Source organism: Branchiostoma floridae, chromosome 8 (genome assembly GCF_000003815.2).
Source record: "Branchiostoma floridae strain S238N-H82 chromosome 8, Bfl_VNyyK, whole genome shotgun sequence".
NCBI lineage: Eukaryota > Metazoa > Chordata > Leptocardii > Amphioxiformes > Branchiostomatidae > Branchiostoma > Branchiostoma floridae.
The window spans coordinates 25,000,181-25,025,163 of record NC_049986.1 but is presented as its reverse complement, the minus strand read 5'-3'; the positions used below and the strand labels follow the sequence as shown (position 1 = coordinate 25,025,163).

The window sequence follows — 24,983 nt, the reverse complement described above, 5'->3', positions numbered from 1 at the left end:
TTGTTGTTGTAATACAGAAAGAAGATAAGATGACCTAGGATTATGCTCCATATCATCCATATGTAACTGAGTCAGACTTACAACGTTCACAGAAATACACTGGAAAGTCATTTTGAGGACTTTTAACATAATGATGGCACAAGACTTCGATAAATGTTTGCATTGGAAAATGCAAGATGACATGTACAGTGGCAAGATGCCAAAACAGCGACCTGATTTCTGTCTCCTGACTTCTTTGCTAAAAATGTCTACTTATTTCTTACGCATCTAGCCAAGGAGCTAAACTAACCACTAAGAACCCTACCATTGTTTATTAATTTTATGAATCGTTCACTGTCAGTGGTCGAGTATTTTAGCACCATTTCCATGGCAACCGTCATAAAAAAATCTGCCTATTTCAAAATGCCTGCAAAAATTGTTTAGAGGCCTATCACAAGTAATAGTCAAATTAAGAACATTTAGGCACTTAGTACTTGTAAGAAATTAAACGTTAAAAATGCAAGATGACAGATCCAAATGGCCGATAGAATGACGTATGTCACCTGATCATGATTTATTAACTAAACTAGAAAGTCCACCCGCACCCTAATACTGAATTTCAGGTCATTTGGTTTCAATAGCCAAAACTATATGTTTTTAGTTTGAAAATAGCAAAAAAAATCCCCAAACTGAACAATTTGAAGAAACGTATTCCGAAAATAGAAATGAAATAATGTGGGCACATAGCCTACACACCTTCAAACTGAATTTCAGGTCATTTGGTTTCAATACAATGGCACAGGAGCCAAAAATATATATTTTTAGTCAAAAATGGTCCAAAATCCCAAAATAACTCATTTTTGAACTAATGTTAGCAACAATTGTTGATAGTGCCCTGTGGGCATATGTTCAATGCACCTCTGTATCAAATGTCAGGTCATTAGGATGTAATACCAGGGTACAGGGGCCCACAATATATATTTTTGGCCAAAAATGACTAAAAACCCTAAATGAAACAATTTTTAAGGTCACTATCAAAAAAGAGAGAAAAAGTCTGGTGGTATTTGCTATATCTACCTCCATGCCAAATTTCAACTCATTTGGCCCAAAGATGAAAAAGTTGAATCCATTTAGAGATTTGGCAGGAGAAACACGCCAAAAAAACAAAATACATGTATTTCAATACATACTGTAGTATATTTATTTTTTACCTAACTAAAATGTTTTCTAAGAGCCCTTACATTAGTTATGAATCGTTCGGTGTCATTGTTCATGCCTTGATTATGTTGATAATGGCTAAACTTTAAAAGCATCCAACAATGGCTTGCTTAGCAACTTTCCTGTAAGAAAATGTTATTTTTCACCGTTGGCATGGCAACCATTGTAGAGATTTGTCTAAATTTATTTCAAAACGGTTCCAAATATATTCAACATGTATTTGTATGATCTAAGTAAAGAGAAATACTCATCAAATGTGGTTGGGGGTTATTAAAACCACTTTTGATGACTTGTAATAAACGATTTTTGGTAGTTCTATAGATTTGAGTGACGTCACAAAATCAAGTGATAATTCCTATAAAGCTGGGCATCTGCCATGGTTATCATGCAAAATAATAAAGTAGAGGAATCAACCTTTTCAAAAAAGTAAGTCACCCTTTGTCCCTTTGGTACCAAATGGCCATTTTTGGGGACCTGGCCCATGGACTATAAGCCTCGCAGTTAGGTCTGCAACATACGTATTAAACAATAACGGAGACAATAGGCTGCCCTGGGGGACACCGTTACCGAGGCAGAAGCTGTCTGGGACGGTAGTCCCCCAGCGCACAGTGAGGACTATCATCTTAAACCAATATACAATGATACGCACTAAGTATACAGGTACGTTTTTGTCTATCAATTTCTGAAACAATACATAGTGATTAACCTTGTCAAAAGCCTAGGCGGCATCAAGAAAACAAACGAAGACGGGAGAACCTCGGCTTTTAAAATAGGAGATGATCTACTTCTCTTTGAGGGCAAAAATGCACATGTCTGTACCATGGTGCTTTTTAAAGCCAAATTGGATCGCTGGGGAATGAAGTCAGATGCTTCTCCAGTCGGTTGAGAAGAAGTGATTCGAATAACTTGAAGATTGGGCTAGAAATAGCAATGGGGCGGTAGTTATTCTTAACCTTCAAACACCCGAGTGGGGTCCATTTGGACCCCAGGCGTACATTTTGAAGTGCCATTTAAACATTTTTAATCTGAAGAAAAAATCCTTCCGTGTCTTTGTCAGTCAATATGTCTTATACCTTCTCCTAAGTTTTTGCAAAGATTGGTACAATTATGTGGAAATTATAAAGAAAGTTTGTGTTCAGTCCCTCTGGGGTCCAAACGGACCCCAGCAAAAATGTGCAGTTTTTAAAACAAACTTTGGAGGCTAACTCCTTAACCACTTATAGTATGACTATTAAACTTTCAGACGACAATAAAAATGTAACCGTTAATCCTCACAAAAATTTCTGTGTCATCAACATGTAATGTGACGACATTATGACGTCATTTACCCAATCAGGGCGGCCATTTTGGATTTTGACCAATGACGTCATGAAATTAGCATAAATTAAAAAAATTAAGTCATGAAAATTACATTGAATTTCATAGAATTTAATTGTTGTCAGAAAACAGGTGTAGTTTACAAAGAAAACCTTGTTTAAATTGAAATTGTCAAATTTTGGCAAAAATATGCCTGTTAGAATATGGTTGCCATGGCAACCCCCAAAAATGATAAACTCACTTTATTGGCCAAAAACTTTTGCAAACAATATTTTTTGATAAATTACTAAGCTTCGTAGCTTTAGCTCTAGCCGTTCATGAGTTATGTGACATAAATGTTGCTGAGGGCCTCAAATTTCCCCTATCTGGTCGGAATAGGTTTAGTGCAAAACGTGGTCCTTCTGAACTTTTGCATAAATTATGATAATGAGTTGGAATTAGCAACACCTTAACATCTCAAAATCTTCCTCTTACATTGACGAAGCAATGTATATACAATGATCGCCGATAAGAAATGGTACTGAGATTTTATGAACAAAACATTTTGGGGTCCGTTTGGACCCCACTCGGTCATTTTAGTCGCAAAAAAAGGTCGGGTGCTTGAGGGTTAAGAGAGGGGTTGAGGTTTTGTTTCTTAATTATCGGGATAAGGATGACCTTAAGTAGAGTAGAGGAAACATGACTGTGCACTAGCATGGCCGAGAACAAAAGTGACAACAAAACAGTAAGCCGAGGTCCCGCGTGCTTTAAGTGCTCAGCTGATAATCCATCAGCATCGCACGACTTCCCATTGGCTAGCCTATTAATGGACCAATCCGGCCTGTCAATCAAACCTAACGGATTGACCAATCAGAGCGCGCCATTTCCACCAAGCGACATCCGCCATTTTGTCGGGCAAGAACTTGGGTAACGGGGCCATTTTACATAGGTTTCAATGGGGAAAGTCTGTTGTTTCGGGACTTGCAATTCAGACTCCAGGTACCCTGAAAGGGTGTCTGGAGTCAGTTTTTACCCTTTTCCGAAGCCAAAGACCCGCATGGATGCATGCATGAGATGGATTAAGGCCTCTGGTCGTCCACATTCGCAACTCAACGTAACGAAGATCACGAAGGACACATACGTATGATCAAAGGTGAGGCAGGCAGTTTAGCAGTGTCACATACGTTATCGGCTAAAATTGGGAGGGTCTTTTTAGCGAATGCCCACAAACGCCCACTCTAGAGAAGTCCGCGCTGCACGAATCTCATTTTTTTTGCTTGGAATATGTCCACGTTGTGCTCCCATGTATTAATCCTGAGTTTCAAGTCAATCCATTGACCCGAAGTGACATAAATCAAAGTTTTCGATTCTCGATGGTCTTTTTAGCGAACGCCCAGCAAAATGTCTTTTTAGCGAATGCCCACTATATCCACAAAAATATCGGCCGTCGCGCAACGACACCTAAACCTACCGCCACAAACATGTTCAAGATGGTGTCCCATTGATGTGTACGGAGTTTCCGTGCTTTACAAGCATTTTAAGTCCCTGTTTTTGGTCAAAATGTACGGCGACGATACTACCATACTTTAACTATAGCAATTCAAAATGGCGGGCACTAGTCATGTGACCTCCTTGCGGGACTGTTCTATAAGTATCGCGGGAGGGACTGTTGTAGCATAGCTTCTTATACAACCATTTTAGAGTGAATTCTGAACAAGATTTTCATTTCATAGTGCTATCATCTGACTGATATTTACAATGTGGTCATTTTTTCTGTGCTATTATTACCCAGGTTTGAGGAACTTAGTGCAAATATGGATATTGATTCACCTCAGTGCCCAATTAATGTACAAAAGGCTCAGACACATTAGTGTTATAAACCTGAATAGGGGCAGGTAACCAATACTAGAAAAACATAGCTATTTATTATTAACAATACTATTTACATTATAATAATAACTCTTCACCAAACTGGACTTTTCTTATCTTTATTTATCACAGAAACATTGTTACAGTGAGGATTTGATTAGATGAGTATCTGTTACAGTGTGTACAAACTTATTTCAAATACAAAAATGTATTTCGTTTCACTTCCTAAATATTTTTAAAGTATTGGAAGAAGTTGACACATAAACAATATTAATTGCATTGCATTATTTATGTGCAGTAAAATGTGACCACATACTATCAATAGCCTAATAAAATGTTGGAACATGGCACAAGCGGGCTCCTCTTCTGAGTACAGAAAGGAAATGTTTTATTACATTTAGTTATGACGTAGAAAAATTCAATTGTAAAATGTATTTTTATTAACATTTACAAACAAATTGTTTTTTCTCTTCTTAATAAATGACAACAATGCAGGTAAGTAAGGTGTGTTTTCTTTTATAACAGGCCAGGTAAGACGCCGTACAGGTAAGTAAGGTGTGTTTCCTTTTATAGCAGACCAGGTAAGACACCGTACAGGTGAGTAAGGTGTGTTTCCTTGACTACAGACTAGGTAAGACACCGTACAGGTGAGTAACGTGTATTTCCTTTCATTACAGACCAGGTAAGACACCGTACAGGTGAGTAAGGTGTGTTTCCTTGACTACAGGCCAGGTAAGACACCATACAGGTAAGTAAGGTGTGTTTCCTTTTATAACAGGCCAGGTAAGACGCCGTACAGGTAAGTAAGGTGTGTTTCCTTTTATAACAGACCAGGTAAGACACCGCACAGGTGAGTAAGGTGTGTTTCCTTTGATTACAGACCAGGTATGACACCATACAGGTGAGTAACGTGTATTTCCTTTGTTCACAGACCAGGTAAGACACCGTACAGGTGAGTAACGTGTATTTCCTTTCATTACAGACCAGGTAAGACACCATACAGGTGAGTAACTTGTATTTCCTTTCATTACAGACCAGGTAAGACACCGCACAGGTGAGTAAGGTGTGTTTCCTTTGTCTATAGACCAGATAGGGTATTACACAGGTGAGTAAGGCGTCTTTCCTTTGCCTATATACCATATAGGCCATTATACAGGTAAGTCAGGTGTGTTTCCTTTGCCTATAGACCAGATAGGGTATTATGCAGGTGAGTAAAGCAACTTTCCTTTGCCTGTAGACCAGATAGGGTATTTTACAGGTAAGTTAGGTGTCTTTCCTTCGCCTATATACCAGATGGGGCATTATACAGGTAAGTAAGGCGTCTTTCCCTTGCCTATATACCAGATAGGCCATTATACAGGTGAATAAGGTGTCTTTCCTTTGCCTATAGACCAGATAGGCCATTAAACAGGTGAGTAAGGTGTCTTTCCTTTGCCTATAGACCAGATAGGCCATTATACAGGTAAGTAAGATGTCTTTACTTTGCCTATAGACCAGACAGGGTATTATACAGGTGAGTAAAGCAACTTTCCTTTGCCTATATACTACCATATAGGCCATTATACAGGTGAGTAAAGCGTCTTCCCTTTGCCTATAGACCAGATAGGTATTAAACAGGTGAGTAAAGCAACTTACTTACCTGTATAATGCCCTATCTGGTCTATAGGCAAAGGAAAGACGCCTTACTCATCTGTGCGGTGTCTTACCTGGTCTGTAATCAAAGGAATTACACGTTACTCACCTGTACGGTGTCTTACCTGGTCTGTTATAAAAGGAAACGTACCTTACTTACCTGTATGGTGTCTTACCTGGCCTGTTATCAAAGGAAATACACGTTACTCACCTGTATGTTGTCTTACCTGGTCTGTAAACAAAGGAATTACACGTTACTCACCTGTACGGTGTCTTACCTGGTCTGTAAACAAAGGAATTACACGTTACTCACCTGTACGGTGTCTTACCTGGTCTGTTATAAAAGGAAACGTACCTTACTTACCTGTATGGTGTCTTACCTGGCCTGTTATCAAAGGATATACACGTTACTCACCTGTATGTTGTCTTACCTGGTCTGTAATGAAAGGAAATACACGTTACTCACCTGTATGGTGCCTTACCTGGTCTGTAATCAAAGGAAATACACGTTACTCACCTGTACGGTGTCTTACCTGGTCTGTTATAAAAGGAAACACACCTTACTTACGTGTTTTGGTGTCTTACCTGGCATGTAGTCAAGGAAACACACCTTACTCACCTGTACGGTGTCTTACCTGGTCTGTAATCAAAGGAAATACACGTTACTCACCTGTACAGTGTCTTACCTAGTCTGTAGTCAAGGAAACACACCTTAATCACCTGTACGGTGTCTTACCTGGTCTGCAATCAAAGGAAATACACGTTACTCACCTGTACGGTGTCTTACCTGGTCTGTAATGAAAGGAAATACACGTTTCTCACCTGTAAGGTGTCTTACCTAGTCTGTAGTCAAGGAAACACACCTTACTCACCTGTACGGTGTCTTACCTGGTCTGCTATAAAAGGAAACACACCTTACTTACCTGTACGGCGTCTTACCTGGCCTGTTATAAAAGGAAACACACCTTACTTACCTGCATTGTTGTCATTTATTAAGAAGAGAAAAAACAATTTGTTTGTAAATGTTAATAAAGGTACATTTTACAATTGAAGTTTTCTACGTCATAACTAAATGTAATAAAACATTTCCTTTCTGTACTCAGAAGGGGAGCCCGCTTGTGCCATGTTCCAACAATTTATTAGGCTATTGATAGCATGTGGTCACATTTTACTGCACATAAATAATGCAATTAATATTGTTTATGTGTCAACTTCTTCCAATACTTTAAAAATATTTAGGAAGTGAAACGAAATACATTTTTGTACTTGAAATAAGTTTGTACACACTGTAACAGATACTCATCTAATCAAATCCTCACTGTAACAATGTTTCTGTGATAAATAAAGATAAGAAAAGTCCAGTTTGGTGAAGAGTTATTATTATAATGTAAATAGTATTGTTGATAATAAATAGCTATGTTTTTCTAGTATTGGTTACCTGCCCCTATTCAGGTTTATAACACTAATGTGTCTGAGCCTTTTGTACATTAATTGGGCACTGAGGTGAATCAATATCCAAATTTGCACTAAGTTCCTCAAACCTGGGTAATAATAGCACATAAAAAATGACCACGTTGTAAATATCAGTCAGATGATAGCACTATGAAATGAAAATCTTGTTCAGAATTCACTCTAAAATGGTTGTATGAGAAGCTATGCTACAACAGTCCCTCCCGCGATACTTATAGAACAGTCCCGCAAGGAGGTCACATGACTAGTGCCCGCCATTTTGAATTGCTATAGTTAAAGTATGGTAGTATCGTCGCCGTACATTTTGACCAAAAACAGGGACTTAAAATGCTTGTAAAGCACGGAAACTCCGTACACATCAATGGGACACCATCTTGAACATGTTTGTGGCGGTAAGTTTAGGTGTCGTTGCGCGACGGCCGATATTTTTGTGGATATAGTGGGCATTCGCTAAAAAGACATTTTGCTGGGCGTTCGCTAAAAAGACCATCGAGAATCGAAAACTTTGATTTATGTCACTTCGGGTCAATGGATTGACTTGAAACTCAGGATTAATACATGGGAGCACAACGTGGACATATTCCAAGCAAAAAAAAATGAGATTCGTGCAGCGCGGACTTCTCTAGAGTGGGCGTTTGTGGGCATTCGCTAAAAAGACCATGCGGCTAAAATTTAGCACACTTTCATCGACAAACGGGCATAGAAATGACTATTGTACTAGTATATCACCATAGCCCTGTTTTATCTCGTAACGCTAGGCAGTGCTGTAATGCCACCATGACCGCATGGATGTTATGGCGCTTCAAAATACCCCCCTCCCCTTTGCAAAATGCAACAATCTATTTACCTGAATTTATTTCGCTATTTGTGGGAAGGAACCCTGTACAGTATTTTGTCAGGCACCAGATATGACCCATACTCTATTCCTGGTCCTATGTAGTACCCTGCTGTAAGATTTTTGGTAGTACGTGGATATTTTCAAACTTATATCAAACATGTCTCAAACAGCACTTCAAAGATGGGAGACCAACGACACGGTTTCCAGACCCGCAGCCAGCGGATGGCACCGACGCCGCGCCAGTCAGGACGCCAATGAAACGTCATGTACAGCAGAATGAGTGGTAAGACTTACTGTCACTTTTGTGTCGGTGCCATGTAAGGTGAAACACAAATAAAAGAAGTACATAATGCACAAAAAGTCTACACACACTTTGCACTATTATTTACTAGTAATACACATGTCTGATGATTTTCAAAACTGTGTAGATATTGTCTGCAGCAGAAAAACAACAGGGCTTTGAATTAGCAGCCCGTGAAATGAAAGCTTATATTTTAGTGCTTTAGCAAATGTTACATGAGCATTTTTAATTTTAGGGGTGGGGGGTGAAAACCTGCACTAGTGCAGGCATTATGTCATATGCAGGGTTCGCAATACTTTTAGTTTTAGGAACATTCAAAATCACCTGCAACACACAAGTTTTACCTGCATATTTTCTTCAGTAGAAAAGCAACTTATTCAGTAAGAGTTGTTGGATTAGACACAGGAAACTGCTTAGAAACCATTGATTTTTTTTAAATTTTATATTTGACAGTATAGCAAAAAGCAGTCAGTGACAAAAGTTTTTATAAACTGGAATGAAATCAACAGCTACAACACAAGACAATCACATCTCCTACACAAACTAAACCACACTTCAAGAGCAGGTCAGCGCACGTTTGTTTTTGGAGATACTTGTACTACAATATACAACTCAGTAAATCCTGACTTAAAACTAGCACCCACACCGAAAACAGTCAATCAGGCCTTAACCCCAAAAGACCTATGAAATGACTGGATTATGATAATGATTTGTTATGACTTAACTTCATTTGAGTTATGATTCATTTTGCCTTTTGTTTGCTAATATTACCTTCTGTTATTTTGTCCATAGATTGACTATATTATATATCTGTTATTATGATGGGTTGTTATTATGTAAGTTCTTTTGAGTACTTTGTTCCATTATTTGTAACTTATACATGCATTGGACTCGTGTTTGTTGTCTGTGGTTAAGCATTTTCTTTTGTACATTGTTTTATATATTTTATTCTGTAACTGGGCTATCATGAAAATCAGTTTTACAAACCAAATGATCACCCAAAAGATCAGTGAATAAATAAATATTTGGCTACTACCACAGTACCTAGATTGCCATGTGATTTTAAGTTCACTGCAAACACAGTATGTACAGCTATGAGGTATGTGTACAGTTTGAAATATTTGCCGTCATGTTATGTTCACAGAGGAAAAGTAAAAGCAAACTTGTGAACTTAAAAATACAGTGACGAATTCAGGAAATACATGTACAGTACTTATACAACACTAGTTATAGTCAGTCAACATCATAATTATTTGCTATGAATGTCCATTAGTCTACTGTTTGACAACATTAATTAGTATCATGTGTTTTTTTATCCATTTCAGCAACAAAAAGCCCAGACTGACCCCACCCATACAGGAAAGTCAGCTGCAGGGAACACCCACAGAAGGATGTAAGTGAAACACAATTCATTTTACTTTTCACTTTCCTAAATACTAGTTGCCGGTGGGATTGTTGTTGAGCAAATATATTTAGTCAACATGGGTATTTTGAGTGATGCGCTGAAAAAACGGCATAGCATGTGTCTTGTGAAACTTTGCCAACTGAACAAGTAATGGCAGAACTGCACATCAGGGAGGATTCGCTCAATGTGTGTGTCAACACAGTGACAAAGTCACAAAAGGGTGCCCCTGTGACCAAGAGCTGCCCTTGGACTTGGTAGAAATACTCATGACTCCTATCTAAAGACAAGGAGTCCCCTTCTGCTTTCAAGTAGAAGTTGGGAAGGTTCAGACTGGCATCCTTGGCAGTCATGTTTCGAGCGCTGTAGGGACACTTGACTTCAAGAATGCCAGTCTGCGCCCCACAACACGCTTTAGCATCAGGGGAGGCTCCCAGAAAGGAAAAGAAAGGGTCGACAACAAGACCACACTAATGAATATGAACAGCTTGGTTAGATGACTCAAAGGTGCGGATGTATGCCTCCTTAGCCTGGGCTTCGTGACTCTTACCATACGCAAGAGAGACACTGTGGGCAGACTTGGTGCCAAACAGGTCTGTCAGGAACTTGATGTTGTACTCTTTTTTTCTCTTCAGGGTCTTTCCAAACATGGATGCTGTGACCCGTTTCTGCCGCTCAGCATGCCAGAGGGGGCATTCTGATTGCTTTACTGTAGCCCCCTCAAGGGAAACTGCCTCCTCTACCGTTAGGTTACACATATTATTACAGACATAGAATTCGTCAGGGAGGACCCATGACTGGTTTGGCTGTGGGAATGTGGTGTTCCCACATGCTGTGGCTGTAGCATGGCAGGTCCTGGGTGGGGAACAGTTCAGCTGCAGAATGCAAAAACAGATAATCTTAAATTAAACATGAGTCAGTGCTTATAATGCATTGTTTCTTTACAGCACCTGCCCAAGAGTCTCACAACAACATCAGAGAGGAGAAAGGAAGATCTAACATACATTTTTATTACGGTAGTAATAATTAATAGTTCATTGTTGTTGTGTATTTCAGCTTCTTCTCCAAGTCTACGTTCCATCCAGAGACTGAAAAAGGAAAATAAGGACCTGAAGAGGGAAAATGATGACCTGAAAAGGGAGAAGGAAGACCTGAACAGTACATGTGAAGACCTGAGAAGGAAAAATGAAGACCTGAAAAGAGAATGTACAGACTTGAGCAGGGAGAATGAAGAACTGAAAAAGCATGCGTTTAGTTTTAATGTTGTTGTTGGGTCTCGTACAAAGAACTTACTTCAGTATTATACTGGTTTTACCTATGTTACTTTTATGTCCCTCTTCAGTTTCCTTGTTCCAAATGAAGGTATTAACCCTGTTGCGTACACTTCTAGGAAGACAGCATGTATGACATTGTCGTTGAAAGACCAGTTGTTTTTGGCGACGCCTGAGGGGCGAGCCTAATGTTATAGAGTGCGACCGTTTGACAAAAATTCCCAGAATTTCGTAGGCATGTCTGGAATTTTTACACGCATGCGTAGTGGTATCATCTGAGTATTCCCTGGGGAATTTGTTTCGAAGACGTATTTTTATGTGATTTGGAACGAAAAGGCCTTTGCTGATACGTATTTAAAAGATACACGTTTCTTTTCATTCCCTTTGCTTTGTTGAGCACCGGAAACACAGCTACTTTTTTGTTTATGGCAAATAAGAATAATGCGTTGACCTTACCATTCTAATGCTTTGTTTCTGTTTTAGATAGTATTACGTTTTTGTTTCATTTATTTTCTTTTATCATAAAGACTGTTGCCACTGAAAACTGACACAAAGCAAACTGCAATTTACTTTTATAGTTGTCTTATCATTATTACCTGGTAAAACAAGGATGAGCCTCTCTGCACTTTACCCAACGGAGTGTCTGCTTCAGGGCTGTCCTCTGTAAGGAGGTAACTTAGTGCAGTGCCTGGCACTTTGAGGCGACGAATCTCTGGTTTTGTCGGCTGTACAATACTGTGAAAAAATGTACTATTTTTTCTTCGATTCACCCTGTACTAATAGCAATTGGGAATGCTGCTCTTTGCATCAATTTAATTCACTTGTGTGTGATACTTGCTGTTGTACAGTTGCGGTAAAACATAACCTGTGTTAGTAAGTGAACCTGAGACACTAAGATATCAGCAAATACACTTTTGTATGTCTCCACCAACAATTTTATACGATAAATTTTATTAGGAATGCTTTTCAAATGTATTTGTATTGATTTTCAACAGTTCAACTTATCTTTGTGTAGGTGGCTGCACTTGAAAAAAAATGGCAACATTTTCTCATTTCCAATAAACTTTATTAATAATGATTTCGAACTGTATTTGTATTGTTTTCAACTGTTTTTACAACAGTACCTGTGTGCAGTTGCCTGTTCTTGATGGAAAACAGGTTTCCTTTTCCTGATTGTTTTAGTTGGCTTTGCCAACACCAAGTCAGTCACACTCTCTGGTTGAATTTTTCTGCCCCTTGGTTTGTGCCACTGCTGTGGCAGACTTGTTACACTTGCATCAGTTGGCACTTCTTTAAGACCTAGTTGTTGGAAGTGGCTCAATGTGTACACGACTGCCAGTGCGTGTGCACAGGTACCTGACAGGCTGAAAGTTTATGTGTAAGAACAAAATTATTGTCATGATATGGAGCATGATATTGATAAAGGACAAAGAAGGATTAAAACCCTCCAACGTAGTGACCTTTCGTAATAAGACGCTTGTGTACAACATATTATGTTGAACAACCGTTATTAGCATCTACCAAACCCCTTTCGAAATAGCACATTTTATTAGGCAGTATGCTTCAGCTTTTTCAGGCAGTGTCAAGGATCCCAGCGGAAAACATAAACACGGTAAAACGATAGCTCACCGCCCACCCCCACCCCCACCAACCGCGATGGCTGTTACACTTTACAGGACATGTAGCGTTATCATTTTCACGGTTATGTAACATCAGTCCGTGAAAATTATATATGTGCCCAAAGAACATACACAACAAAAGATTTCTCTTTATTATACTTGCAAGTTTATCGAAGACGTTCTCTTGTTCTTGTCGTTGTTTCTAAAACATTTTTTACTCTCCGTTGGCGTACTTATATTTCTATCACGGTGACCTTTTACGTGTCCTTGCAAGTTGCCTCCTTCTCCGTGTTTTTATCTTCCGTTTACGTCGTGTGCATGCATGCAGCTGTGCTACACGAAACTAAAACGAACGCTGTCACAGGTATACGTACCCTGCTTGACAGGTGCACCGGCTGCTTGTCAGCAGCCGGCTTGCAGTGCCTACCAACAGATTGATCGTGTGCGGCGCCTGCCCCTTCCGCATGGACCGAAAGCATTTTGCCCGAACAGCAACCACATCATCCTGCTGCTCGAACAATTCTACGCTGTTTACGTAGCTTTCTACGAAGAAAGCATATCCCTTTTTTTTGGCCCGCTGCGACAGCGTTTCGGTGCCAAAGAAACTTAAACCAAAGTCAGCGGACAAAACTGACAACTTAGTGGTGGCGGCGGCCATCTTTGTCCTAGTCGCGCTGATTTTCACCGTAACACGATACGCCCTCTAGCGCGTTATGTAATCAGTGAAAGTAACGCCATTCATTAGATGCCCAAAGTACGTATACAGCAAAAGATTTTCTTTTATTTCACTCGCATATTCATTCTCCTGCTCTTATGTAAATTATCACCACTGTTTACGTCTACGTCTACGTGGTTATTGTCCGTTCACGTGCTTATATTAATGTCACAGTGATCTTCTGCATGTTGGAATATGTAACTCAATTTGCCCCTCCCCCTCCCCCAAGTTTTCGAGCTCTAGGCTTGGATTTAACTGCAATTTCTGCACCGATACAGCTGTGGAGCATGCAGCACAGGTATCAAAGAGGATGCAGCAGAAACAATTGCAACGTTAAACAGACGCATTTGTGCTTGTCACGACTTATTTTACTTCCCGGTCGATTGCAACTTTAGGCGGTGCCGTAAGTCGTGTTTCCGCATGGAGCGTAAACTAAGGCCCCACTGCAAACAGCCTTTGCGCGTTCTGCCACCAACAGGACTTTTCAGACTTACGACGATGTGGACTATGTGTAACATCTCTATTTAGCTGCCTTAGTTACGTCATCTGGCTGCATGAAGGCCGAATCACCGTTTCTCCCTGCAGGCCGCGGCCCGTCATTCGCCGCCATTTCTGCCCGAGTTTCGCTAGTTTTGCCCGAGGTGTTCGAAATCGAACAGGGGGCGGGGCTTACGGTGTTCGACAGGAAAGGTCCATTGCTGCGCCTACTTCAGATACAGGTGCTGACATACCAGGATCGTAGCTGACATCAGTGTCATCTACAGATGACTTACGGTCATTGGAACCAACAGAGTTCAGTAGTGAGTCGTAATGTTGCCTCCACATACTGGCAATATCGGACGGGCCACAGTGACCATCAATGTTACAAGGCAGGTTCGACCTGGGGCCATTTTGGGACCGTAAGGCTGACCAAAAGCCTGCCTGTCCCCCCTTACGTAAACTAGAGGCGAGCGCATCTGCCCTGTGTTGGGCTTCCGTGCGTCGGCACTCTCTAAGGGCTAATTTAAATTTCGCCCGCGTTCTTCTCATTAAATCCCAAATGGCCCCATGCCTCGGGCGCCCGAGTTCTCGCCAAAGAAGGAATGCGTCTCGAGCTGCATTATGGTGCTCTTTGACGGCGGCATTCCAACCAGGAATCGCGTTGGGAGTGGCACATTTCCTCGGCGGGAAAGAGGTCGTAGCTGCACTTTTAAGAGCTCCGACCGTAGCACAAATAGCGGTATCAAGAGAAGTTCGGTGGTCGATGCTCTTACAATTTGGATTTTTACATAAAATAGCATTAATTGGCAGATCGACTTCTGCAAGAAGGGCATCAGCCCGAGAGTAATACCGTGCCAAGTCAGAGGGGGATGCGCGCTCCCAGTTGATTCTGTTAGGGGGAGGAATCCCGTCGCCAGCTGTGTTTGTAAACACAGGAGTTGATGACCAGTCAAAGGAGACCCACAAGGGAAAATGGTCGGAAGATACAAAATCATACAACACGCACATCTCTGAAATACTATCGCACATGGAGTCGGAGCATACGCAATGGTCGAGCCACGACGTTGACCCGTGAGCTTCACTAAGGTAAGTAAATGTGTCCCTAGGAAGTTGGTCAACGTCGCTCACATGAAGGTTACAGTCATCACAGAAGTTATACAACAATGGCGCAAATACACCATCCGGGCGCGTATTGAAATCGCCCATTATACAGACATTGCTTATGCCGGACTGCTGTATTACGGATTCAATTTTACCTAGCTTATCAAGGAAGATATCTATGTTATTCGTGGATTCTACAGGTAAGTACACACAAATCAAGAGAAGTTCACAGTTTGCATCATTGGTAATTCGTAGGACTAAGATTCTATCGTCGTCCTCACTCACAATACTCACAGTGATCCCGAGAGACTTGCGCCAGAGGACTGCGACGCCACCATAAGGGCGACCATATAGAGGGCCGTTACCTATATCTATAGCCGAAGTGCCATACGTTAAAAAGTCCTTATCCAAGCTAGAGAGAAAGTTTAAATCGTTCGGCAAGAGCCAGTGTTCCTGGAGAAGGACAATGTCTGACATCTGGCACAGGTCCTTGACGGCTGAGGCGGAGTTTTTGACTGAGCGGCAGTTAAAGGAAGCCACATTCAGTGAGTCCGAGCTGGTCTTCAAGTCCATGGTTAAGAAGTGGAAGAGCGTCGCCTACTGTGAAAGCGGCGCACTAGGATCCCACATGGCCAGAAAGATGGAGACAGGACTTCCGACACAGCATTGTAGTCAACAGAGACACGGAACGAAGAATACCCATCGTATTTTGTGGTCAGTTTAGAACAGGACACAGAGTATTTCTGCGACAAGTTATCAGTCAAGTACCTTTCAACATCCTGAGTCAGTGTGTCCGGTTCAAGGCGCGTCACAAAGATCTCAGCTGGTCTTGACTTAGCCGCAGACAGACTGGACGACACCGCTGTACCCACCACTGCCCTGGACCTCTGCTTCTTTCTCTGCACCAGGCGGAAGCCCTCAGAGTCAAGGTCACTGTGGCCACCAGCTGAGGTGGACTGCGGTCGGGCTACAGCCCTAGAGCCACTCGGGTAGCCATGACGTCGGGATGCCTGCGATGACTTTGTGGCAGGCGCCCTCTCCACCTGCCGGCCAGGGTCGCCCGCGTGCAGGGACTTAGGGATGGTCTCCGACGGGCAGGTGTCCGATACGGCGTTGGCGTAAGATTCCTTCGGCCTGGCGAGAGTCGACGCTACCGGCAGAGCAGAACTCGACGCTGCCGGCGGAGCAGAACACGGCGCTGCCGGCGGAGCAGAACACGGCGCTGCCGGCGGAGCAGAACACGGCGCTGCCGGCGGAGCAGAACACGACGCTGCCGGCGGAGCAGAACACGACGTTGCCGGCGGAGCAGAGCTCAGCCTGTTTTTCAATTCCCAGATCTCTTTCCTGAGGGCCACAAGCTCAGTCTGGACTCTAATCGAATCTATGGAGCAATACCTAATCAGTTTCATCTCCTGTCTAACGAACTGAAGCTCTTGCATGCAAACAGAGATGTCTACATGTTCCAGATTCACAGCGGGGAGGTGGAGAGTTGCGGACAGTTAAGTTTACTGTTAAAATAAGTTCCATAACTTGAGTATAGTTCCAGTTCGTCCCATCTTCTTTAATGTCGAATGAATAAATATAACGCCTGATTTGTGTGCTGTGCAGATTACAGCACACAAATCAGGCATTGTATCGATCATCAGCTGTTCTTGGGAATTGCGGTGGTGATATTACCTATAGTGTATTTGGCGCTCAAGTGCCATTACATGAATTGGTAGAACGATAGAAATTTACTAATTGTTGGAGATGTTTAAATCAATTAGGTCAATTCATCATTACATAAAAAACTTCAATTTTGGTTATTGCATATGAGAGTACATTGGAGCAATGTTTCACAAAAATTGCATCTTTTGGGTGTTTGAAAGGGAATGTTCCACAATCCACAAAACAAAGTGCAAAATTATGGACTAATCCATTGCTGCGTGGCAGATGTGGGTTGGCGCCATTGTCTAAAAAGGTGCAATTCCAGTTATGCAGAAATCTGCCTTGAATAGAAAAAAATCCCCAAATCGAACCAGCACTTCCTGAGATCAACGGCTGCCTATTAGAGGCAATCCGGTGTTATATAAAGTGCACAACGTAAGATACAAAACGTTATATGAGATATATGTAGTTATCATACACTTAGACATGTCTAATATATTTTGTATGAATTTCGAATGTATGTGTATAATATGTATCATAGACATAGTTATAACGTTACCTTACATGCATAAATTTTGTTGTATGCATACGTCAAACATATACAATACGCTATATGGCATACCTGCAAATTGCTTTCACATATACATGATATATGTAGGTTGATGTTATTCTTTAACTAAGTCTAGCAGGATATTACCAATATTTACCAATACACCTGGATTGTTCGTAATTACTATGCAAATTGGGCCCTTATCTGCATGTTTGGTATCTGCTCATGTGTCAAGTACTATAAACGACACGTGTTGGATGAGATTTGGAAAATACTGGAATTGTAAAATCCATCACTGATTATGCAAATGAAGTCCTTGTTTGCATCACTTACAATTCTAATTCACACTCACACAAACATACAAACATATACACACATACATACATACACACATACACACACACATACAAACATATACATACATACATACATACGCACATACACATATATTGTACAGGCAGAGATTTTAATGTATATGTATGTGTCTTTTGTGTACCTATGGTTTTTTTAAACCTGAAATAAATAATAAAGATATGCACACAAACACAAACATATTCACACACAAACACCGTGATATATGCACACACATACACACACACACACACACGCACACAAACATATTCACAAAAATACACATACATATAATGTGGGCTCACGCTATATATCATAGGCAAATTGTACTACAAGGATTACTTGTTCAGTGTTTTATGGAATAAATCTAAATTTGGCATATATGTCATAATGAGTTTACTTACTTGTTCAGTGTTTCATGGAATAAATTTACATTTGGCACATATGTCATAATAAGTTTATATACTTGTACTCAGCAATCCCTAGACTTCTCCAAGTCGGATTCCTGCGCCCACAGTAACCTTGACTTTGACTCTAACTGCTGCCTCCTCAGATCTCAATAAGAACTTGATCTATGGCGTGTCTCTTTAAGTTAAAACCCAGAAGGCAGCAGGAAACACGGCCATTTTTCCTGTGACCGTACCGCTAATTCTTGGGAGTCCTCTTTGTTCTCACCTGCGTCCCGTGCCGTGCCAGCGCCAGGTGAATCAGCTAGTTTATGTTGCCAGACGCACCTGTGCGACACCTGTAACGAACAGTGTGGGCCGAGGTCACCATTGTTCTCTATACTGTATACTGTAAACTGTTACGGGCTGCTGAGATCAGGACCATGACACATGAAACTTGGCAACAGACAGGATTTTGTTATTTTGCAAACAGAAGTTTCGGTCAGGGAAGCGGGTAGGAATGGCCACGATCTTATCGTCTGGGGGCCACCCCTACCCCTTCCACCCGTGCAACCCATCACGATCCACCCTACCCCCCTCCACCCCTACACCCTCCACCTCTACCCGCTCCAACTCTACCCGCTCCACCCCTACCCCTCCACCCCTACCCCCTCCACCCCTCCACCCCTCCAACGCTATAACCACTCCACCTCTACCCGCTCCACCCCTACCCCTCCACCCCTGCCCCCTCCACCACTATTGACACATATCTCCCGCTGCGAGGTTGTCCTTTTGTGTCTTGCTGTATCAAAATGCATAAGCATGCTGCGGACTGTGTTGGGTGACAGTGAAAAAAGGAAGGGTCAAATAGCTTGTTTATGAAGACACTCCTAATATGTATGTAAATGAGTGATGGATAGCCCCTTTAGCTTTATTCGTCATACATTTGTACATTTATGATAATAATGATCAAATAGCAGTTTAAAAGGGTGATGTTGTCTTTATTTGTTATAAATGAGATATCCGTAACTCGGCCTTGTTTGAAATGTCAAGAACTAACAGATACACCTGTGCGTGACTTCTGCCGATAATGATCTCACAACGTAAACAAACCGTCGCTTCATGAATATGTGTGCATCGGCCGTAACAGCCACGGATCCCAGCCTGAAACAGCCGAGGAACGCACTAGTCAGGGATCTACCAAAGGATTGAAAATGCTCCTTGGGCTGTAATACTGTCGCAACGTAATTTTGCTCAAGCATACACACAGACAGACAGACAGACCAAAGAACATGCCCTTCTAGGCGAAGGTGGTGGACAGCCACTCATTGGATTTTTTACATTCAAGATCTTGATCTATGGCGTGTCTCTTTAATATCTCATCTCTTAAAGCTTTCATTCCAATATGTACACTCCTTTGAATATAAATGTACACACGCGAGCACACACAGGCACACCTCACACACGTGCACACACACGCACACACAAACACGCGCACAATGATAACGGCAACCAAAATGTGACCTTGGCGAAGGCAACAATGACACTTGAATACGTTTTTAACGATTGCATTTTATTTTCACAGCGCTTAAATTTAGAACAAGGCCCTAGCTGTACCATAAGGTTAGATGTCAATACTTCAATCCTATCCTATATATACAAATGGTTTCTTAAACTAGTTACAATAAGCAAACCTATATCATCAGTTAGTTTTATTGTGATACATGGCCAAGTCTTGTAAGCCTACATGTACACATGTAGTACATTTCTGTATGATTCTACTCCTAACAGTACAAACTAAAGGTGTATAGTTTACTAGTATATCTCTATATTGACTTGAACTGATTATCTTGACTCACAAAAAATGTAATTAGTCAACAACATCACAAAACTCTATAAGAATACACATACATTGTTTATATTTTGGAAGAATTTGAATAACAAGTATTAATGAGTGTTATTATCACCATTGAGATAAAATTCTGACATGAATGTCAATATGTATACACCCTAACGGTCCATTGTTAGAGTCAATTTTCTAATTGCAATTGCTTTCTTTAAATTCACATCAATCACAAAAAATTACTGATAGATCAATATTTACACTAATACTTCTTAACGACATGTTGTATAAAACGACTAAACACTCCATGCAACAAATTTGGTTACAACATAGAATTGCAAAGTAAAAAAAAAGTAAGCCTTCAATAACTGACATTATACTAAATGACTTAAGAGGGAAGCCTGATTTCGATATTCTTGTCAATTTCAATTAGTCAAAGCTTTCAAAGGATTGGTCAATACTCAATCTCTCAGCATATTTACGGCATTAGTCAGCATCAAAAGCCATTGGTAATTTGATACCACTTTGTTGACTTTGCTCGCAAATGTTGCATATCTAGTTATAAGCAAACAAACAAACAAACCTACTCTGATTACATACACTGTCTTAAAACTCTTTTGCCACCGGTAAATCTTTTCCAATTTGGACTGCCTCTAGAATTAAAGTTGTTAGGCTCTCTACGCATTTTACAAAAACGTGCCTCTCAAGACATTCTGTCAATCCTACGCTGATGAATGTTGTGAGCTCTGTTGCCTTGACATATGCTAATAAGATACTTACGTTTTTACAAGTCTAACTTGCTAGCTTACCCAAACGGTTAGTCACGGTTAACTTGTTTACCAAAATTAACTCGACTTTTAGCCTGACTTAAGGGTTAACCATGGTGACTTACTTACTTACTAAATAGTTAGCTATGGTTAGTCACAGGAATTGACGATCCAGACTTCCAAGTTGAGTGACCCTGAGTCTTTAAAAGTTAGTCACACTGCCCTTGACCATCACGGTAATTTGCAAACTTCCTGTCAGGTCCCATGACAATTCAAACATCTGTCAAATGGCTAAAGTTTGCAAAATGTACATCTTGCCCCCTGTACCCTGATGTTACAACCACATAACCTGAAATTCGGTATTTATGTGCATTAGATGTTTATCCATGCATTAGATAAGGATCTATGAATGATATTTGGCATAAACCACTGAAAAATGATTTATTTGAGGGTTTTCGTGTGGTATTTTTGGCACTGCAGGCTCACACCACCTGACATTGCTATGTCTCCCAGCTGTACTTGACTGATTCAATTAAGTGACCAGCCAATGAGCTAGCTCATTGTGCTTGAAGAATCTATTCTGCATTCTTGCGCGGGGTTTTCTGCAAGGGGTAGGAGTCTCAAATGTATGTCTAGTTACAAAGTACTCCATTTCAACAGCTCTTCCCGTTCTCCGTTTTCACTTACAGCACATTCCTCATCTGATACGCTTGCAGGTCCAAGCGATTCGTGCAACTTATCCCAAAACGTTTCCTTGCCTGTTTGTGTAGTCAAGTCCAGATATGTATGCAAAGCTAATTCTTTTGGTATCTTACAGTTGTCGTACTTAACGACTACAACACAATTTTCTCTTCTGTCAAGTTTACGTTTCCAAGAAAGGTTCAGTTCATGCCTGCACCAACCACTCTTGATAAAGTTTTTGGACATGACCAATATTACCTTGCGGCTTTGGTAAATTGCGTCCGCTATGTTGGTAAGTACTGATTCACCAGCAAGAAAGTCACGTTCATGTAAACACACGATGTAACCATTTTTTTCTAGATCAATTTGTAGATCTCTTACCCAAGGTGACTCTTTACTGCTATACGAGATGAACACGTCGTATTTGGGGCTTCCTTCAGTGGTTCCTGCATCAGACATAGATAGTGTGCACATTTCATTACCTTTGAATTACCTCTGAAGTACAAACCAGTAAATATTAAATCACCTCGTTGAACGCTGCTAGGCGTGAGCAGTTTATCTATAGCTTGTAAGAAAAAGCTGTTAACGCTTTTATACGCCGATAATTGTTAGACATCGAGGTAATAAGATAAACACCCAAAAGGGTAGTGGATGCTATTTGAAAAGTCAGACCGTTTCCAAAATCATATAAAGTTGCTTTTAATAATTATCTTTTTTTTTTATCACTTTCATAGTTTGGTTCCAGTCGTTTGTTAAAATACTTACCTTTTCAAAGTGCTTGGTTATTCTAGCATTCTGTCCATTATGCAAATGTGGCCCTTATTTGCATAGCTGATGTTTGCTATGTTCAGGTTTTAATAGACTTACGAATGCTTCTTGGCGAAGGTAAATGTTTCAACTGTATCTGTACTAAGATAGCACACCTGTTCCACTGCACACAAACACACATTGGGATGAAACTGTTTTCTAGAACTATCTTCCCAAAAGTTATCGCTTTGAAGAAATGTCCCTTAATGCTATAAGATATCATATCATTTGGCTAAACGTGAACTACAGCATAAAACGTATATTTTAAATGTGAACATTTATCTTTATCCACAGAAAGCTTCAATCGTCCTGCATGCCGCTTTTTATTGAGGTCATGAGAGAAGAGGGAAGGGATCAGAGAAAATGCAACAAAGAACTTAGGACGTGTAGTGATTTATACTGACAGCAAACTGTCGTACAGAAAGGACGAAAGATCAATGGAATGTCTTTCCGTGCATTTTTATCACTGTTAACTTGGATTACCCTGACTTTAAGTAAATGTCGGTTGAAAGAAAGGAAAGGAAAAAAAAACATGAACTCACTAGCGACATCATCTGGCTGAAAGTCGAGCTCAATCGGTTGTTGATCGTCTTCTCTTCGTCTCAGGAAGAAGAAGACAGCTACCACAATCAGGGCCGCGGCGATACTGGTGCCGCCGATGATGGCCGGTGATACTGTATAATTACATGTTTTCAGTTAGTTTCCTGGCACCAGAATGGTGATACCATCTGTTGTGAAAGTGAGTTTCCCCCGTCTCTCGAAGACGGGGGAAATTCGCTATCACGGCAAACTCCCTTCCTCGGCAAACTCCCTTTCCCGGCAAACTCCCTTTCCCGGCAAACTCCCTTTCCCGGCAAACTCCCTTTCCCGGCAAACTCCCTTTCCCGGCAAACTCCCTTTCCCGGCACAAGAGAACCCAGCCAACGTTGAAAATCGCGGACTAACGCCCCCCCCCCCCCCCATAAAACCCAGCCCCGTTCCGAAGACTGCAACGGAATCTGTACCTAGCCCGTTTTTCCACTTTTGTTGGTAAGCACTACCTGAACCCAGCCCCTTCTAGTTGAGATCTAGGAAGTTATATTATGATAGCCGGGTCAAAATACTCATAATTCAGATAACACTAGACGGTAAAACAGGTTTCGGTAACTCACGTTGGCAAGTCGGAAGTTGTCCCCAGCTTCCGTCGTCTTCGCAGGTGGCCGAGGCCCTGCCGACAAGCTCGTACCCAGGATTACAGGAGAACTGAATGTCGTTCCCAAAGCAGTAACCGTCGTTGGCGTTAACCAGCCCGTTCATGATTTCGGTGGTATTGTCGCAGCAGATACCTGAAAATATGTGAGGCTGACTTAAAGAACTCGAGGGCTCTAAAATAGAACTAGACAAAAGAATTCCAGCGAAAATGTCAACACAATACGTCAGAGTATACATTAAAGAATGTCTAGACGTTAAAAATGATTATAAAAACCCATTCTCACCCCATACTACACACTCTTGTATTAGGTAGATTAGCCTTATGGAACTGCAGTTATGTACAAGTAGATGTCATACTTTGTACTTTTTACGACTGTGCAATGAAATTGACACTATTTCCGTTCCATTTCAGGTCTTGTCTGAAGAGCCTGCTAGCCTTACCAGTTACCAAATGAATCAGAAAGAAGAAACAGTTTCGTCCACCCACGTTGGCATGTTGGAATCTCTCGGTCCCAATGTGTGTCTTGGCAGACAGCAGAATTGCTGCCGACAAGCTCATATCCGGTGTCACAGGAGAACTGGATACTGTTCCCAGAGCAGTAGCCGGTACTAGCGGTGACGTGGCCGTTCGTTATGCTGATTGTTTTGTTACAGCAGGCCCCTGGAAAAGAAAATAATGAGTCTTTTTATCAAAGGTTTCAGAAAATGTGAGAAGATACAGACTTTGAGGCAGCACTGATGTTGGCAGTCTGCTTATTTTCTTCACCGTATATACATACAACATAATACCGGTGTCACAGGAGAACTGGACAGTGTTTCCAGAGCAGTAGACGTTATAATCAGCAGCGATGATCTCGCCGTTCGGTATGCTGATTGTATGGTTACAGCAGGCTCCTGGTTTTCACATTTTCAGAACGCAATGAGTCTTTTTTGACAGCAACATAAAAAATGGTAAATTCCCTCATCTTGTATAGGGCCTGTTGTCTATTGCCGAATGATGAAGATGGAGAATTTTATGTTATTGTTATTTGTTATTGGGTGAGTCGACTACTATCTCTTGGCAGCCGCTACACTCGTATTGCAGTTGCAATATCACAATAAAATAAACGCATTCGATCAATGTCCAACGAGGCAAATTATTAAAATAGAAGTACTTGTAAAATCAGTTAGGTACGAATACAAATACAGTATATACATGATATAGACCTGCGAATATCTAAAACGAAAATTAGCGGCGTACAATACTGGCAGGATTAAGGCATGGGGGCATTTCGACAGTTGAGTAGACGAACCATGTACGGAATGCCACTAGTCTTATAGCGTTCAGTTCTGCACTTGGGAATGTCCAGTTTGTTGGCAAAGCGTGTTTGTCGACAGCTGCATTGTGAAGAGCTAACAATAGGCGGGGCTAAACCGGAAAGGTCTGCAATGCCGGCCTGCACACAGCGCCTAGTGACAGTAATTGCACCAGTTGCGTAGTGATGTAAGGAAAGGCGTGTATATTTTGTAGGTTTTCTTATCATCATCATGCATGTAATTGACAAATGTCATTACAAGAGGAGGTCAGAG

The 24,983-nt window shown here is 41.1% G+C and overlaps 1 protein-coding gene across 2 annotated transcripts; it reads left to right on the top strand.

Annotated features, from left to right (window-relative positions):
* Positions 1–3,323: 3,323 nt before the first annotated feature.
* Positions 3,324–12,245, top strand: LOC118421728. 2 transcript variants are annotated; one of them, XM_035829226.1, is made up of 4 exons: positions 3,324–3,646; positions 8,473–8,585; positions 9,929–9,996; positions 11,062–12,245. In XM_035829226.1, the coding sequence occupies exons 2-4, from the start codon at positions 8,557–8,559 to the stop codon at positions 11,463–11,465; spliced, it is 501 nt and encodes a 166-aa protein (XP_035685119.1). In that variant the 5' UTR covers positions 3,324–3,646; positions 8,473–8,556; the 3' UTR covers positions 11,466–12,245. The 2 variants fall into 2 exon arrangements, with proteins under 2 accessions (XP_035685119.1, XP_035685120.1); XM_035829227.1 differs by lacking the exon at positions 3,324–3,646 and having other exon boundaries at positions 8,350–8,585.
* The last annotated feature ends 12,738 nt before the right edge of the window (positions 12,246–24,983 follow it).